General features: G+C 45.3%; 1 protein-coding gene across 6 annotated transcripts in view; it reads left to right on the top strand.

Annotated features, from left to right (window-relative positions):
* Positions 1–373: 373 nt before the first annotated feature.
* Positions 374–15,553, top strand: part of ANKRD16 (ankyrin repeat domain 16) — a 31,352-nt gene continuing 16,172 nt past the window's right edge. The window contains exons 1-7 of one of the 6 annotated variants that reach the window (XR_011381548.1): positions 379–1,332; positions 2,282–2,502; positions 4,614–4,656; positions 6,956–7,064; positions 7,913–8,074; positions 9,210–9,288; positions 12,126–12,316. Coding sequence is in view for 4 of the 6 variants with exons in the window: in XM_008268149.4 (XP_008266371.1) it covers positions 1,016–1,332; positions 2,282–2,502; positions 4,614–4,656; positions 6,956–7,064; positions 7,913–8,074; positions 9,210–9,288; positions 12,126–12,283 (1,089 nt within the window). In the remaining 2 variants the exon portion in view is untranslated. Of the gene's footprint in view, positions 1,333–2,281; positions 2,503–4,613; positions 4,657–6,955; positions 7,065–7,912; positions 8,075–8,322; positions 8,891–9,209; positions 9,289–12,125; positions 12,317–15,553 lie in introns of those variants that run through there. The other 5 variants (XM_008268149.4, XR_007909727.2, XM_070055633.1 and 2 more) reach the window with 5 other exon arrangements.

Here is a 15,553-nt window from a genome sequence, read left to right as displayed (position 1 = left end):
CGACCTCCACCTGCTCAGTGCCCAACGAGGCCCGCCCCCCTTCGCCCACATTCAGCTCTCCCTTAGACCCACGGCCCCACGTCGAGTCCGGGACCCCATCGCAGAACCTCCAAAACGTTAACATTCCTGCACGGCGGAGCCCCGCCGGCTCTGCCTGCCACGTCTGCGGCTTCACGAACTATGGCGCTGCAGACTAAGGTTACCAACGGCACAGCCTGCCAGCATCCCCAGTCGGAGCTCCACAGCTCACGGCCCACTTCCTCCGCTGGCTCCGCCCACTTCCTCCGCTGGCTCCGCCCCGCAGCGGCCGAGAGAAACCTCCGCCTCTGGAACCAATCGGGACAGGCAAGCCGGAGGAGCGCTTACGGTCAGCCGTCGCTACCAATAGAAACTCCTTCACTAGCGCGCCGCGCAGTTTCCGCGCTTCCGGTCTTGCGCAAGATGCTCACCGGGTTCCCGTGGAGGCTGCGGCGGGGAGGCGGAGCGTGGCCTCCGATTGGGTGAGGAGAGGGCGGAGCTCGCGAACACCACTCTTTTGCCTAGTGGGGGCTGCCGAGCCCAAGCTGCTGACTGTCCTGTGCTGGCGGAGCAGCAGTCGTCCCTGGGTGGACGTCTGTCTGGCCGGCTACGGTGGGAAGGGGCGCGTGGGCTTAGCGGTAGGGTGACGCTCCCACTCCCACTCCCTGACTTTTAGGGACCAACTCAAAGCTGTGCAGAGGGAAGCTCCAGGGCTACAGAGGCGCCCCGAGCTGGGTGTTTTCCGCGCTTCTGGGGAAGGGCATTTTCGGGGCGCGTGTTAGCGCTTCGCAGAGCGGCCCCAAGAGTGCTCGAGTGCTCAGCACCCTCTGCCCCGTTCTCTTGAAGAATCAGCACCGTGCGCTCTGAACTGCGGTTTCCTCCCGGCATTGGGCAGGCGACAGGGTGTGAGGGTGCTGGGGCTGCTGCAGTGCTGTGGACAGAACCGGGAAGGAGGGAGGGTCTGGTGCGAGAGGCGGACGCCCAGCCGCTCTCAGCAATGCCAGCCCGGCCCGGGGACCCACGGCGCCTCTGCAAGCTCGTGCAGGAGGGTCGGCTGCAGGCCCTGCAGGAGGAGTTGCGGGTGGCTGGAAGCTGCCAGGGGCCGGCCGGGGACACCCTCCTGCACTGTGCCGCCCGCCACGGGCGTCTGGACATCCTGACCTATCTGGCCGAGGCGTGGGGCATGGACATCGAAGCCGCTAACCAGGACTACAAGCGGCCTCTGCACGAGGCTGCCTCCATGGGCCACCGGAACTGCGTGCACTACCTGCTGGGCCGAGGGGCAGCGGTGGACTGTTTGAAGAAGGCCGACTGGTAGGTGGCCAGGATCCAGATAGACGCCCCGCCCACCTACTGCCTGTAGAAACGTCGGGTTTTGTGTACTGCATCCACCTTTTTCGACATCATAGCTTTTTTCAGCGCCCAGACCTCTACCTAGGCTTGCTCTACGGCAGGATCCTCCTGCCCCAACCTTCCTCTATAGTGGAAATGACTTGTGGTGTGCTTAATTCCTGCCCTTGGCGGGGAGGGGAGAGTTAGCTGGCTGGTTGGGGCAATCATTTCCCCTCGCAAGGTAGAGAACAGTGTAGATTGTAACTTTACAATGTTCCCAAACTACATGTAGTCCCCAGTGTGATGTTCTGGGAACACTAAATTATTACTTCAACAATTGCGTTGTTTTAATTGACATTGCTACAATCAATATACTCATTCAAGTTTCATCAGCTATACACACATTTCTGTAGAGCCCTGTGCAATTTTATCATGTGTATAGCCTTGCAAAACCACTACCACAATCAAGATATGCTACTGTACCACTACGCCAATTCCATTTTGTTTGTTAGATTCAACAGGTTTTCAGTACTCATTACGTCAGGTTCCTTGGGGGTTGTGTACCTCTTAAGGTTCAGAACATCATGAAGTGCCTGCGTTCCAATGATTCCTGTTCAGAAATAAATAAGAAACACAGGACAGAGTTATATTTAAATGAAGTAACCATCCCCACTGGGAATATGGATCCCTGCTGTACTGTGAAGAGCTTGTAAGCAGCTTTGCCTCCCAGCTGCCCTTTCTGTAGGTACACATTCAGCACAGTCTCCCCTTGTCTTCACAGTGGGCAGGCAGATTGCCAGCCAGAGCAATTTTCGTGGCTCCCAGACCCCCGAATCCTCTAGTGCCAAAGGATGTACATTTTCTGAAGACCTGACCCCTCACTGCTGTCTCAGCTGCCTTCCCTCTGACAGTTTCTCCTGGTTGGCCTTAGGACTCCTCTGATGATGGCTTGCACAAGGAAGAATCTTGAGGTGATCCAGGACCTTGTGGAACACGGTGCCAATCCACTTCTGAAGAACAAAGATGGCTGGAACAGTTTCCACATTGCCAGTCGAGCAGGCGACCCTGTGATCCTCCAGTACTTGCTCACTGTTTGCCCAGATGCTTGGAAGACAGAGAGCAAAATTAGAAGAACTCCTCTGCATACCGCAGGTAAGGCCTGCAGCTCTGCAGCGTGCAGGCACACATGGGCAGCCTGCCTCACCCAGCACTGTTGTTCAAGTCATCTGCAGAACAGAGGCATTGGGAAAGTAGAGGGCAGGGAGTAGGAGAACCCTGAGACCTTTTGGCAAATAATTAGTTTCCTAAGCTAATGTAACTCAACAAGCATGCTCTTCTTGTATTCACTTTTCATGTGTATCTGTATTATCCTCCAAGTTAGATGATAAGCTGGTCCCGTTCCTTCCAAAGTCCTTGACTTTGTGCAAGGGACTTGGGTCTCTTGTGAGCAAGTCTCCTCGGCCCCAAAAACTGATAGTAATGATACCCAAGTTGCAAGCTTGTTGTAGGGTTTAAGGAGCACGGTAGACGTGTGTAAACCCCTTAGCATGATGGTAGGCAGTGAGTGAGCACAGCTGTGATTTTCTTGGATCATTTTCCATTGGTATTATTAAAGGCAGGAGAAGGTACATGTCCTCACAACCTTAGTGATACCTACCATGCTGCTGTAATTGAAATAAATTTAAATGTTTCTAGTTAAATACCTGGGCCCAAATGTATTTGACTTATCTAATGATAATACCAGATATAAAATTGAGAGGCAGTTTTCATTGTCTGGAATAGTGATTGTTTACTCTGAATTTTTGTATTCTTTTCTTATTCTCCCTTATTCCCTGAGTTATCTTTTACTTCCCACCCTCTCCCCCTTCTTCCCTTTCTCTCTTCCTCCAAGTGACAGTTAAATAGAGAGCTCCCATCTAGTTGTTCACTTTCCTGGCCAGGGCTTAAGATGAGAGCTCAGAGTTCAATCCAGGCCTCCCTCCTAGGTAGTAGGAACCCAATTATTTGAGCTATCACCACAGCTTCCCAAGATCTGCATTAGCAGGAAAATAAAGTCAAGTGCTAGAACCAGGTGTTGGACCCAGGTACTTTAATATAGGACATGACCATCTTAACTGCTAAGCTAAATGCCCACCCCATCGCTTAGTTTAAATTAGTAAAACAAAACTTCTGGACCTAACAAGAAGTGGACACCAAAGGGCTCACTTATCCTGACCTAGAAATTTGTAAATTAACTTTTATCCTCCTGGATAGTACATTGAATTAAGGTATAGGACGTCTAGTTTCTCTCAAAGTCACTACCTTTGATGTGATATAGACCAGGAAATATGCATACAATTTTATAGCCACAATTGGAATTAAAGATTAAGAAATCTTTTTCAAACTTTGCAGGTTATAAAAAAACAGAAAAACTTTGCAAGTAAGTAGAAAAAGTTCAGTTCATGAATTATGTGACCTGCTTTCTCCCTAACACCCTTCATTCCCTTGGAGAAATAATCAACACTCAAAATAGTGGAGAGGAGACAGATAGTCAAAAGCTTTTGTGACTATAGTTAGTAGAATTAAATTTCTGATTATTTTGTTATAAAGTGATATTAAGATGTTTTGTGGGCCAGCATTGTGCCAGTGGGTTAAGCTGTACCCCATATTGGAGTGCCAGTGAGTCCCAGCTGCTCCTCTTCCCATCTAGCTCCTGGGAAAGCAGTGGAAGATGGCCCAAGTACTGCTGCTCATGTGGGAGACCCCAATGGAGTTATGAGTCCTGGCTTTGGCCTGGACCAGACCCAGATGTTGTAGCCATTTAGAGAGTGAAATAATAGATGGAAGACCTCTATCTCTTGTTTCTTTACTTCTACCTCTCCTCTCTCCCTCCTTCCTGCCCTCCCTCTCTGTCACTCTACCATTCAAATAAATAAATCTTTTTTAACAAATGTTTTGCATTTTCCTAGGCAGAAACTGACTGGCCCTGGAGATTTGTCACACAAAAGTGGGGAGATAATTTGTGATTGAAAGTTTGCCATGAAAGTGCTCATAAGATGACAGTATCAGGTGTTGGCTGTGTGATTGTCAAGTGAAGGCATAATTTCTTATCACTTATGCAGTTAAATTTTTATTCTTCTAGGGCAGTAGCAGTGAACTTAAAATTTAATTACTCCTTCCTGTAAGTCTTGACTACCAGTTGGGGCAGAGAATGGAGCCAGAAAGAAAGAAGCATTTTGAATATGCACTAAAAAAACTCTGTTTTCTCAACTCTCTTCTTCCAGCAATGCATGGCTGTCTTGAAGCAGTAAAAGTGCTTCTTAAAAGGTGAGAACAAAAAAGAAAATTGGGGGAAATATTTGTTAATTATTTCAAGGAGTTAATATTGGTGCTACATAAAAAGCTCAGATCAAGAAAGAAACTGGGCTTCCAAAAGACGGATGAATAAAGGACATAAGCAGATAACTAAAGGAATATAAAACAAAAATAGCTAATGAACACATGGGGAAATGTTCATAGTGGCAAAATCATCCATTTTTCTGTTTATTTGACAAGCATGCATATTTATATATTTATTGCCTAATAGAAATGAAACCCTGTGCCAAATGTAGAGACTTTAACCAATGAAACAGGTGTGCTTCCTATCCTCATAGAGTTGACAGGAAAGAAAGTCTAAGTAAGTACTCTCAGTCTGATAAGCATTATAAGGACCTACAGGATCCCTACAGCACATAATAAGAATGTCCAGCTTGGCCTGGAAGTAAGGAATCTATATGCCATTGATTTTTAAGCTGTGAGCTTAAGGAGGAATAGCAACGAGCTGAATGTGGAAGGCAAAGGAGTCTTCCAGACAGAGGTAGCAGCATCTGTGGGTGCTCTGAGCCAGGAAGAAGCACAGTATGTTTGAGAAATTGAAAAGTTCATAATGTGCTGATACCTTAACAGAGTTGGAAGAATGAGCTCTGTAGGCTATGATAAGGACTTCAGATATTACTCTGAGCTTGGAAGATGCCATTGAAGTGTTTTAAGTGGAAGAGTAACAAAATTTCAAATATCCTTTATTCTCTGGTGAAAATAGGGAATGGGTGGAGCGGGGATTGCATAAGATAATGTTGTTCAGCTGTTTGGAAGGCTGTTGCAATGAAACAGGAGAGAGATGGTGATAGCTGAATTAGAGATGGAATGAAGAAAAAGCTTTGGAGATATTTAAAAAGTAGAATCAACAGGGCCAGGTGAATAAATTGATGAAAGGAATGAGAGGGAAGGAGAAGTCAAGGATGACTCAAGTGTGGTGGTACAAGCGCCATTTCCAGAACCTGGGGGAGGGGGAGGGGAGTAGAGCAGATTTGGAGGAGCTATTTTCGCTTCTGGATGCACTGGGTTTCAAGTACTTGTGATATATGAAGTGAAGACATCATGGAAGCAGGTGTAGACACAGATAACTGAGATAGAAATGTGGAGCTTATCTACATAGAGATGATGACTGGAGCCAGAGGAACGGAAGATACAACCTGAGACACCACCTATTGCAAGATAATAGAAGAATACTTGACACTCTGCCTTGAGAGCATTGCTCTGTGGGAGGCTTGCCTCTCAGAAATGAGAACATACTTGATTGTCTGCAAACCTAAAGCTATTTTTTCCCTTTATTGATTCAAAAAAACATTTTGGGGGGGCACTTCCAGTGTGTTACAGTCCCGGCGATAAAGTAGCACCGTACTTTTTTTTTTTTTTTTTTTCAACAGTGCCTATAGGATAGTGTGGGAGACAAGCATAAACAATCCCACAAATAAATATCATGTAATTCACCAAGTGTGGTAACAAAATCAATGAAAAGTACAAAATGCTGTAAGAGAGCTGAGATCCTCACATAGATGGGGGAAGCAGAGAGGACAGGTCAGGCAAGGCCCTTGTTGAGGTCACTTACCTTGAGACTCTTGAAGGATACGTTGAAGTTAGCCAGGAGAGGAGTAGAGCAATAATGTTCTAAACAGAGGGCCCAGAAAGTGCAGAGGCAGGAAAAGCCCCAGCAGCAGGAGGACCAGGAAGCAGGGAGGAGCATGGCGAGCCTGGGGTGGGGAGCTCTGGAGCGATGAGCAGGTGCCATAGAGGTCATGCAGTAGAGAGCAGTTAAAGGTTTTAAGCAGGAATGACTTTCCTAGTTAAACAGGGGATTGCAGGGGACAACCATGGTTGCTGTGGAGAACTGTGCAGTGAGGCAGAAGTCAGCATGAGAAGACCGTTAGAAGGCTTATGGCCAACAGATTTGGTCTTAAGAGTGAAAGCAGAGGTGGAGGGAAGGATACTGATGTTTTAAATATTTTGTTTGTAGAACTGAGAGATTTGAGTAATAGCTTGGTTATGAGTATAAGGACAGGCAATGGCAAGGATGACTTCTTCTGGCATGAGAAACTGGAGAGACAAAGATGCCCTCGACTGGGATGGAGAAGGTTGAGGAGGAGGGGTTTACTGAAGGTGGTGATCCGCATGCTCCCAAAGACCTAGAGCTCAGTGTGCAGACCATTTGTACGGCACACAGTCTACTTGCTGATGATCAGTTGTCAGCTGTCATTGGGTATGAAGTGGCAAATGTTCTCAACTCCCTTGTTTTGTGTTTTGGCTCTAGATGCCAGTATGAACCAAATAGCAGAGACAACTGTGGCATTACCCCCTTTATGGATGCAATTCAGTGTGGTCACATCGATATAGCCAAGCTGCTCCTTGAAAAACATGAGGTATAAAAATGGTTTTCTTTTATTCCATCAGTCATACAAATTTTAGATCATAGGCCAGGTAGAGCACTTTGTTATTAAGTAAAAGGTGAAAGATTCATGTGATCTGAAGAGAAACCAGAGTGTACACCTTGTTATTTAGAACCTGGGTTCAAGTCCAAGCTCTGCCAAGTTACTCCTGTGGGACCCTGTTGACCTCTTTAAGCATCAATGTTCCCATCTATAAAATGGAGACAAATTTAATTTCTTCATAATGTTCCTATAGGTTTAATAATATAGTGTGCAGAAAGCATTTAGTAAAGTAAATATCTAATAAATAGCAACATACTCAATAGTAAAAACACAGTAAAAATTTTGGCACTATAGCCTGGACCACTGATTCTAAACCATTATTTTGGTTGGAGAGTCCTTTCAGAATCATACAAAAGTTGTTTATTTTCTGCCCAAAGAAATGTACACAGACAACTAAGTTTTCCCAAAATATCAGCAGGTACATGGACACAGTTAAAACTTATTTGAAAGGCAGAGAGAAAGGGAGAGACAGAGAGATCTTCTGTCCTCTGGTTCACTCCCCAAATGACCATATTGACCTGGGCTAGGCTAGGCCAAAGCCAGAAACCTGAAGTTCCATCTTGGTCCCCAGTGTGGGTGGCAGGAGCCCATATACTTGAGCTGTCTTCCACTGCCTTCCCAGACTCATCAACAGGGAGCTGGATCAGAATTGGGATGGCCAGTACTTGAACCTTTGTTCATTTGGGATGCCAGCATCACAGGTGGCAGCTTAACCCACTGTACCAGTTTTAGCCCCTCTCTGCTTCTTACCTTATCTGCAACTCTCTCCTGTCTACTAGGCTTGCTTTTCAGCTGAGGATAGCCTGGGACTCCAGGCTCTGCACAGGGCAGCAATCACTGGGCAAAATGAAGCCATTCGATTCTTGGTGTCTGATCTTGGTATGGATGTGGATGTGAGAGCAGCATCAACCCACCTCACAGCACTTCATTACGCGGCTAAGGTTGGTTTTTTTCTTCCTTACCCTTACCCTCGTCCACTAATGGATATTTCTGTATTCCTGGTTTCTTTGGCTCCCTTTCTGTAGAAGCTGCCCTTGTAAACTCCTAAAATATTTATGATTCTGAATCCCTTTATCCTTTTTAAGTAGAAACATGACTTACCTGTTTTCTAAGCAAATACTAGGGTTGAAAAAGAATCCTTATTCCATACAATGCCTTAGCTGTGTTCCCTCCTCCCTTTTGTTTTCAGGAATAATGTGATTTGAAGCCTCAGGGATCTGTTGTATGAGCTTCGCAGCTCTCTACCTGGATTTCAGAAGTTCAGATCTCTCACTTGGGAGAGGAAATTGCCTTACTGGGTCCTCTACTATATGTAAATTTTTCCTCTAGCAAAGAAACTTTTATATTTTAGGAGGGTTTTTTGCATATTTATTATTTATTGGCTGTGTGCCTTGTTTTTCTAGCAGCAGAATAAATTCTTCCCCCTTCATTACACTCTCCTGCCTGATTTCCCCCTTGTGGGCAGGTGGGTAGGTATATAATAAAGGAATGAGTCTGTTCTGCAGCTACAGGAAGAGAAAGCCAATGGATTCTCCCACAGGGAAATTGAATCTATAACCTTTATTTTAATTAAAGCCTATTAATAGACTAACTGGTAGACAAACAGCATATAAATTACAATACTAGCTGTAATAGAAATCCTATTTCTAAGAGGTTACAGTGTTTTCTAGTTTGCTTTACAGATTCTAGCAAAGACTTCATGTATTTGTTTAGGAAATTTTGGAATTGTGGGTTCTGAATAAATCACAGTATTTAAATTGCTTGCATTGATGGAAACACAACTGGCTTGGGTCAGTAGTTTGGCCTGCAAAGTTGGTAATCTGTTTTCTCCACTTCATCTTACACAAAAGGTGGAAAAACAACAATCATCTATATTCTAAATAATTAAATATCACCAAAATATTTATTTAATGACTTATACTAGTATTTGATATAGTAAGTCTACCTTTGGCTATGGAAATTCAGTTTTAGCAGTTGATTGTTTTACAAAAGATACCTAATGTTCATTAGAGATTGTGTTTAGAAGTTTGCTTTTGTTCTTACAAACATTGATAATGAATTTATTTTAATGCCCAGGAAGGACATATTAGCACAATTCAGACTCTCTTATCCTTGGGTGCTGACATCAACTCTAGAGATGAAAGAAATCGATCAGGTACAGCTTCACTTTATATATGCCTTGAAAATTATGAGTAAATTGAATGTAAGCAGTACACGTAGTTTCATATTAAAAACATTGGTTTAGGGGCATGCATTTGGCCTAGTAGTTAAGATGCTGCTTAAGATATCAGTTAAGGCCAGCGCTGCAGCTCAATAGGCTAATTCTCCGCCTATGGTGCCAGCACACCAGGTTCTAGTCCCAGTTGGGGCGCCAGATTCTGTCCCAGTTGCTCCTCTTCCTGTCCAGCTCTCTGCTGTGGCCCGGGAGTGCAGTGGAGGATGGCCCAAGTGCTTGGGCCCTGCACCCCTTGGGAGACCAGGAGAAGCACCTGGCTCCTGGCTTCAGATCAGTGCGGTGTGCTGGCTGCGGTGTGCCGGCCGCAGTTCACCAGCTGCAGCGGCCACTGGGGGGTGAACCAATGGCAAAGGAAGACCTTTCTCTCTGTCTCTCTCTCTCACTGTCCACTCTGCCTGTCCCAAAAAAATTAAAAATAAAAAAATAAAAAAGATATCAGTTAAGATGCTGGATTCCTGCTAGTGCAGACCCTGGGATATAGAAGGTGATGATAGCTCAGGTTGTTGGGTCCCTGCCACTCATATGGGAGACCTGGACTGAGTTCCTGGATCCTGGCTCCATCCCCAGTCCTGGCCATTACAGGTATTGAGTAAACCAGCAAGTGGGAGCTTGCTCACTCCTTGCCCCTTGAAATAAATAAAATTAGTTTCATATTTTAGCAGTTACTCATCAACTTTTCTTAAAAAACTTTTCCTCTGTTTGTAAAGTTATAGAATTATTGCTATTGCCATGACAATGATTATTGCTACTCATTATTACTGCTGTTGTTACTGTTGCTTTTATTATTTTTTAAAAAGATTTATTTGAAATACAGAGGTACAGAGAGAGAGAGAGATCCTCCATTTGCTGGTTCACTCCCCAAATAGCTGCAATGGCTACAGCTGGGCCAGACAGAAGCTAGGAGTCAGCAGCTTCCTTCAGGTCTCCCACGTGATGCAAGGGTCCAAGCACTTAGAGCCTGAAACAAATACATATGTCAATATCTCCAAGTTCCCCATTCATATCTCCTGCAAGGCCCTAGAGCAACATGTGCCAGAGAATGACTCGTCAGATGTTGAGGAAAAAGATGATGAGGGTGCCCAGCACTGTGGCACAATTTAATCCTCCACCTGCGACACAGGCATCCCATATGGGCGGTGGTTCTAGTCCCGACTGCTCCTCTTCCGATCCGGCTCTCTGCTGTGGCCTGCGAAACCAGTGGAAATTGGCCCAAGTCCTTGGGCCCCTGCATTCATGTGGGAGACCTGAAGGAAGCTGCTGGCTCCTGGCTTCGGATTGGCTCAGCTTTAGTCATTGAGGCCATTTGGGGAGTGAACCAGTGGATGGAAGACCTTTCTCTGTGTCTCTCCCTCTCACTGTCTGTAACTCTACCTCTCAAGTGAATAAATAGAAATCTTAAAAAAAAAAAAAAGATGATGAAGATGTGGGGAAAAGAGAATTTGTGTGTGACGATGAAAAGGGTGAGGGGAGTTAGGTAATTTGGGAAGATGGGTAAACTGGATGCCAGTGGTGATGAAGCTCAGGATGATAAGTGAAGAGGAAGAATAAAAGTCCCTTAATGCAAAACACAAAGGCAAAACAGCCTTGAGAGGACCTTTGCCGTGAAATCAAGCCTATGTAGAGAGTATGAACAGGGGGCAGAGCCCCATGGCAAAAGTCAGAGCCACATGATCTCCCTGCAAACATCTATAAACAGGACGGAACATTTAAGAAAAGAGAAAATGATTCTCAGAGCTGATTCTTGGGACTTGGGCCTCAGAATAAACCCTCTAATTAACATTCTGTGAGCCAATGGCTATCTTACAAAGACTTAGTTGGATTTTTTTAAAAGATTTTATTTATTTGCTTCAAAGAATTACAGAGTGTCAGAGGCAGAGAGACAGAGAGAGAGAAAGTAAGTCTTCCATCTGCTGGTTCACTCCCAAAATGACCACAATGGCTGGAGCTGAGCTGATCAGTAGCCAGGAGCTTCTTCCAGGTCTTCCATGTGGGTGCAGGAGCCCAAGGACTTGGGCCATCTTCCTCTGCTTTCCCTGGTCATAGCAAAGAGCTGGATCAGAAGTGGACCAGTGGGGACTCGAACTGGCACCTATATGGAATGCTGGCATGGCAGGTGGAGGCTTTACCTGCTATGCCACAGTGCCAGCCCTTTTAGTGGGATCTTTTATGATACGTCAGAGCTCTGCGGTAACAGCTCATTCTGTTGCTGGAAAGTTCAGCTGCTAAGTCCAGGAAAGGGTCACAGGCTTTCTTCTCAGGGCAGGGCAGCAGAACCACCAGTTTTTTTGGACTCTCAGCACATAACAAACGTCAGCACTGATTTCTTCATATGGAATAGGAAGATTTGTCAGTAGGGTTTTTTTTTTTTGGTCACACCATTCCTACCTATAGTAACACATTTACTTTTAAGAGAATTCAACAAAGCTTAGAGTTTTATGTACCATTTAAAATCTGTTTTATTAGCACACAGGAGTGACAGTGAGTTGGACTAGTCTCCTGTTTCTCATTAACTTGCTTGGTTGCTTTAGGTCAGTTTCTTAAATCCTCTCTAACTGGTTTTGTTGTCTTTAAAGCTGTTTAAACTCAGGTTAACAAGAAAAAAGTACTTTGATCCAGAATAGGCAAAGGCATAGTGATAGATTATGAAAGCATAAACCTGTATAATTGAATGAACCAATACTTTGAGGGCAGTCGACTCACATAGTATTGCTCTAGGGGTCATGTACTAAGCTTGTGTCATTTTTGTCACCCCTCAGCCCTGCATTTGGCCTGTGCAGGTCAGCACTTGGCTTGTGCTGAGTTTCTCCTACAGTCGGGGCTGAAGGATTCTGCAGACATTACAGGCACCCTGGCTCAGCAGCTCAGCGAGAGAGTGGATATGCCTCAGGGCTTTGACCGCAGTGCAACGACTTGAGCATGTTTCTGAAAGCAGGCCAGGAAGTACATGGTAATTTACATGCTGTTTTCTAAATCACTGACTGATTCCGTGAAATCAGTCCCTAAGCAGTGTTGTTTTATTTTGTTTTGTTTTTAAAGATTTATTTATTCATTTATTTGAAAGTCAGAGTTACACAGAGAGGAGAGGCAGAGAGAAGTCTTCCATCCAATGGTTCACTCCCCAATTGGCCGCAACGGCAAGGGCTGCGCTGATCCGAAGCCAGGAGCCAGGAACCTCTTCTGGGTCTCCCACATGGGTGCAGGGGCCCAAGGACTTGGATCATCTTCCACTGCTTTCCCAGGCCATAACAGAGAGCTGCATCAGAAGTGAAGCAGCTGGGTCTCAAACTGGTGCCCATATGGGATGCCGACGCTTCAGGCCAGGGCCTTAACCTGCTGAGCCACAGCGCCGGCACCCCTAAGCAGTGCTTTCCCTCTCCTCCCACTGTTCCTCCCACTTCATGCTCCACTTCTGCTGAAGATTTCCCAGATGACCCAGAGGCTGAGTTCTTGGCTCCAGGATTGGCATGCTGTGGAATTTTGAGCACAGTTGTGATCATTCCACAGTCCACATTACACTGTTTCTGCCCTTAAAGTGGAATTAGGTAATGTTTATGAAGTCCATCTCTGAAATCCTTAGAGAAGCATGTAACATACATGAATATAATACATGCTTTTATAAATATTTGAAATGTCTTATAGGGAGTACTGCATGAAAACTAATGATACAATTAAAAATATAACATAAATTGCTGTTAGCTTGAACCATAACACATAATTAATTTCTTCTTTATTAGGCTTTACTTGGCATACAGTGGTCCTACTTTTGGATTCAAAACTGGGAAGGAAATGCTTATAATGCGTTTATATAGACATTTGCAGGCAATTAATGAAAATATTCTACCTTTTAAACACTGCTAGGTAAACTATGAAGTTTTAGTCTTGCGGTTGTTGGTTGTTTTTTTTTTTTAATTAATTAATTTATTTGAAAGTCAGAGTTACACAGAGAGAAAAAGAGATGCAGAGAAAGAGAGAGGTCTTCTATCCACTGGTTCACTCCCCAGTTGGCCGCAGTGGCCAGAGCTGCGCTGACCAAAGCCAGGAGCCAGGAGCTTCTGGGTCTTCCCACGTGGGTGCAGGGGCCCAAGGACTTGGGCCATCTTCTACAGTTTTCCCAGGCCATAGCAGGGAGCTGGATTAGAAGTGGAGCAGCCAGGACTCAAATTGTTGCCTACATTGGATGCTGGCACTGTAAATGGCAGCTTAACCTGCTGTGTCACAGTGCCATCCCCCCCCCTTTTTTTTTGGTTTGTTTTAATAGATGAGTTCTGTGTTAGCTCTTTTCAGGTGATAAATATAACCAGAAAATGCAACTAAGATATTTCCAAAAAGTTTTTTGTCAACTGAGATTAAGGATGGAATTTAGCTCTTAAAAACCCCACACATTACATTTTCTATTTCATGCCATCTATCCACCAAAGCCTCTGACTGTGGAAGAATGAAACATTGACATTATAACTTTAAAAAAAAATCAAGCCGGCGACGTGGCTCAATAGGCTAATCCTCCACCTTGCGGCGCCGGCACACCGGGTTCTAGTCCCGGTCGGGGCGCCGGATTCTGTCCTGGTTGCCCCTCTTCCAGGCCAGCTCTCTGCTATGGCCAGGGAGTGCAGTGGAGGATGGCCCAGGTGCTTGGGCCCTGCACCCCATGGGAGACCAGGAAAAGCACCTGGATCCTGGCTCCTGCCATCGGATCAGCGCGGTGCGCCGGCTGCAGCGGCGGCCATTGGAGGGTGAACCAACGGCAAAAGGAAGACCTTTCTCTCTCTGTCTCTCTCTCTCACTGTCCACTCTGCCTATCAAAAAAAAAAAAAAAAAAAAAAAAATCTCAGTTCTCTTAAACAGATTAAAATGTAATGAGGTATTTAATTTCTTAAGGGTTTTTCCTTTTCATTTTTTTTTAACATTTTCTGTGAAAGACTCTGATCTCTAATTTTTTAAAAAAGATTTATTTTATTCATGTGAAAGGCAGAGTTATAGAAAGAGAGAGAAACACACATAAAGATCTTCCTTCTGCTGGTTTACTCCCCAAATGGCCAAAATGGCCAGGATTGGGCAAGGTGGAAGCCACAAGCCTAGAACTCTACACAGGTCTCTCACACTGATGAAAGAGCTCAAGTACTTGGGCCACCTTCTGCTGGCTTCCTAGACAGATTAGCAGAGAGCTGGGTCTGAAGTTGAGTACCCAGGACTCAAACCAGTGCTTATATGGATGCCGGTGTGTCACACTAGGGCTTAACCTCCTATGCCACAAAGTTAGCCCAAGACTCCAATCTTTTAAAAAAACACATGTGGGGCAGATGTTTGACACAGTGGTTAAGATGTCACATGGGAGGCTCACATCCCATGTCAAAGTGCCTATGTGCAAGTCTGCTCATTTCTTCTCATTCCAACTTCCTGCTAATGTGCACCCTGTGAGGCAAGCGGCCGATGGCCCAAGTACTTGGTTCCCTGTCAACCATGTAGAAGACCTGGATTGAGTTCCAAGAGTCAGCTTGGGCCTTGTGCAGCCCCAGCTGTAATGAGAATTTGGGGAGTGAACCAGCTAATGGAAATGAAAGATCTCTCTCTGTCTCGCTGCCTTTCCAATAAATAATAAATTTAAAAATTTTTTTAGCCAGCACTGAGGCTCAATAGGCTAATCCTCCGCCTGCAGCACCAGCACCCTGGGTTCTGGTCGCTGTCGGGGCGCCGGATTCTGTCCCGGTTGCCCCTCTTCCAGTCCAGCTCTCTGCTGTGGCCCGGGAGTACAGTGGAGGATGGCCCAAGTCCTTGGGCCCTGCACTCCATGGGAGACCAGGAGAAGCACCTGCTCCTGGCTTCGGATCAGCGCAGTGTGCCAGGTGCAGCACGCTGGTCGCAGCGGCCATTGAGGGGTGAACCAACGGCAAAGGAAGACCTTTCTCTCTGTCTCTCTCTCTTTCACTGTCCACTCTGCCTGTCAAAAAAAAAAAAAAAATTTAATAATGCACATCAGTCGCAAACAAGATTTAATCCTCTTCAGTGTAACCTTACAGGTACTTAATATACACCAACCTTTTCTTTAATACTTATTAATTTATCTGAAAGGTAGAGTTACAAAGAAACAGAAGGAGAGATAGAGATCTTCCATCCACTGGCTCACTCCTCAAATAGTGGGAACAGCCAAGGCTGTCCAATGCTAAAGCCAGGAGCCAGGAGCTTCTTC

The sequence above is a fragment of the Oryctolagus cuniculus genome, chromosome 13 (assembly GCF_964237555.1).
Source record: "Oryctolagus cuniculus chromosome 13, mOryCun1.1, whole genome shotgun sequence".
Classification (NCBI taxonomy): Eukaryota; Metazoa; Chordata; class Mammalia; order Lagomorpha; family Leporidae; genus Oryctolagus; species Oryctolagus cuniculus.
The sequence above is the reverse complement of the archived record's forward strand: the minus strand, read 5'-3'. Positions and strand labels throughout refer to the sequence as shown.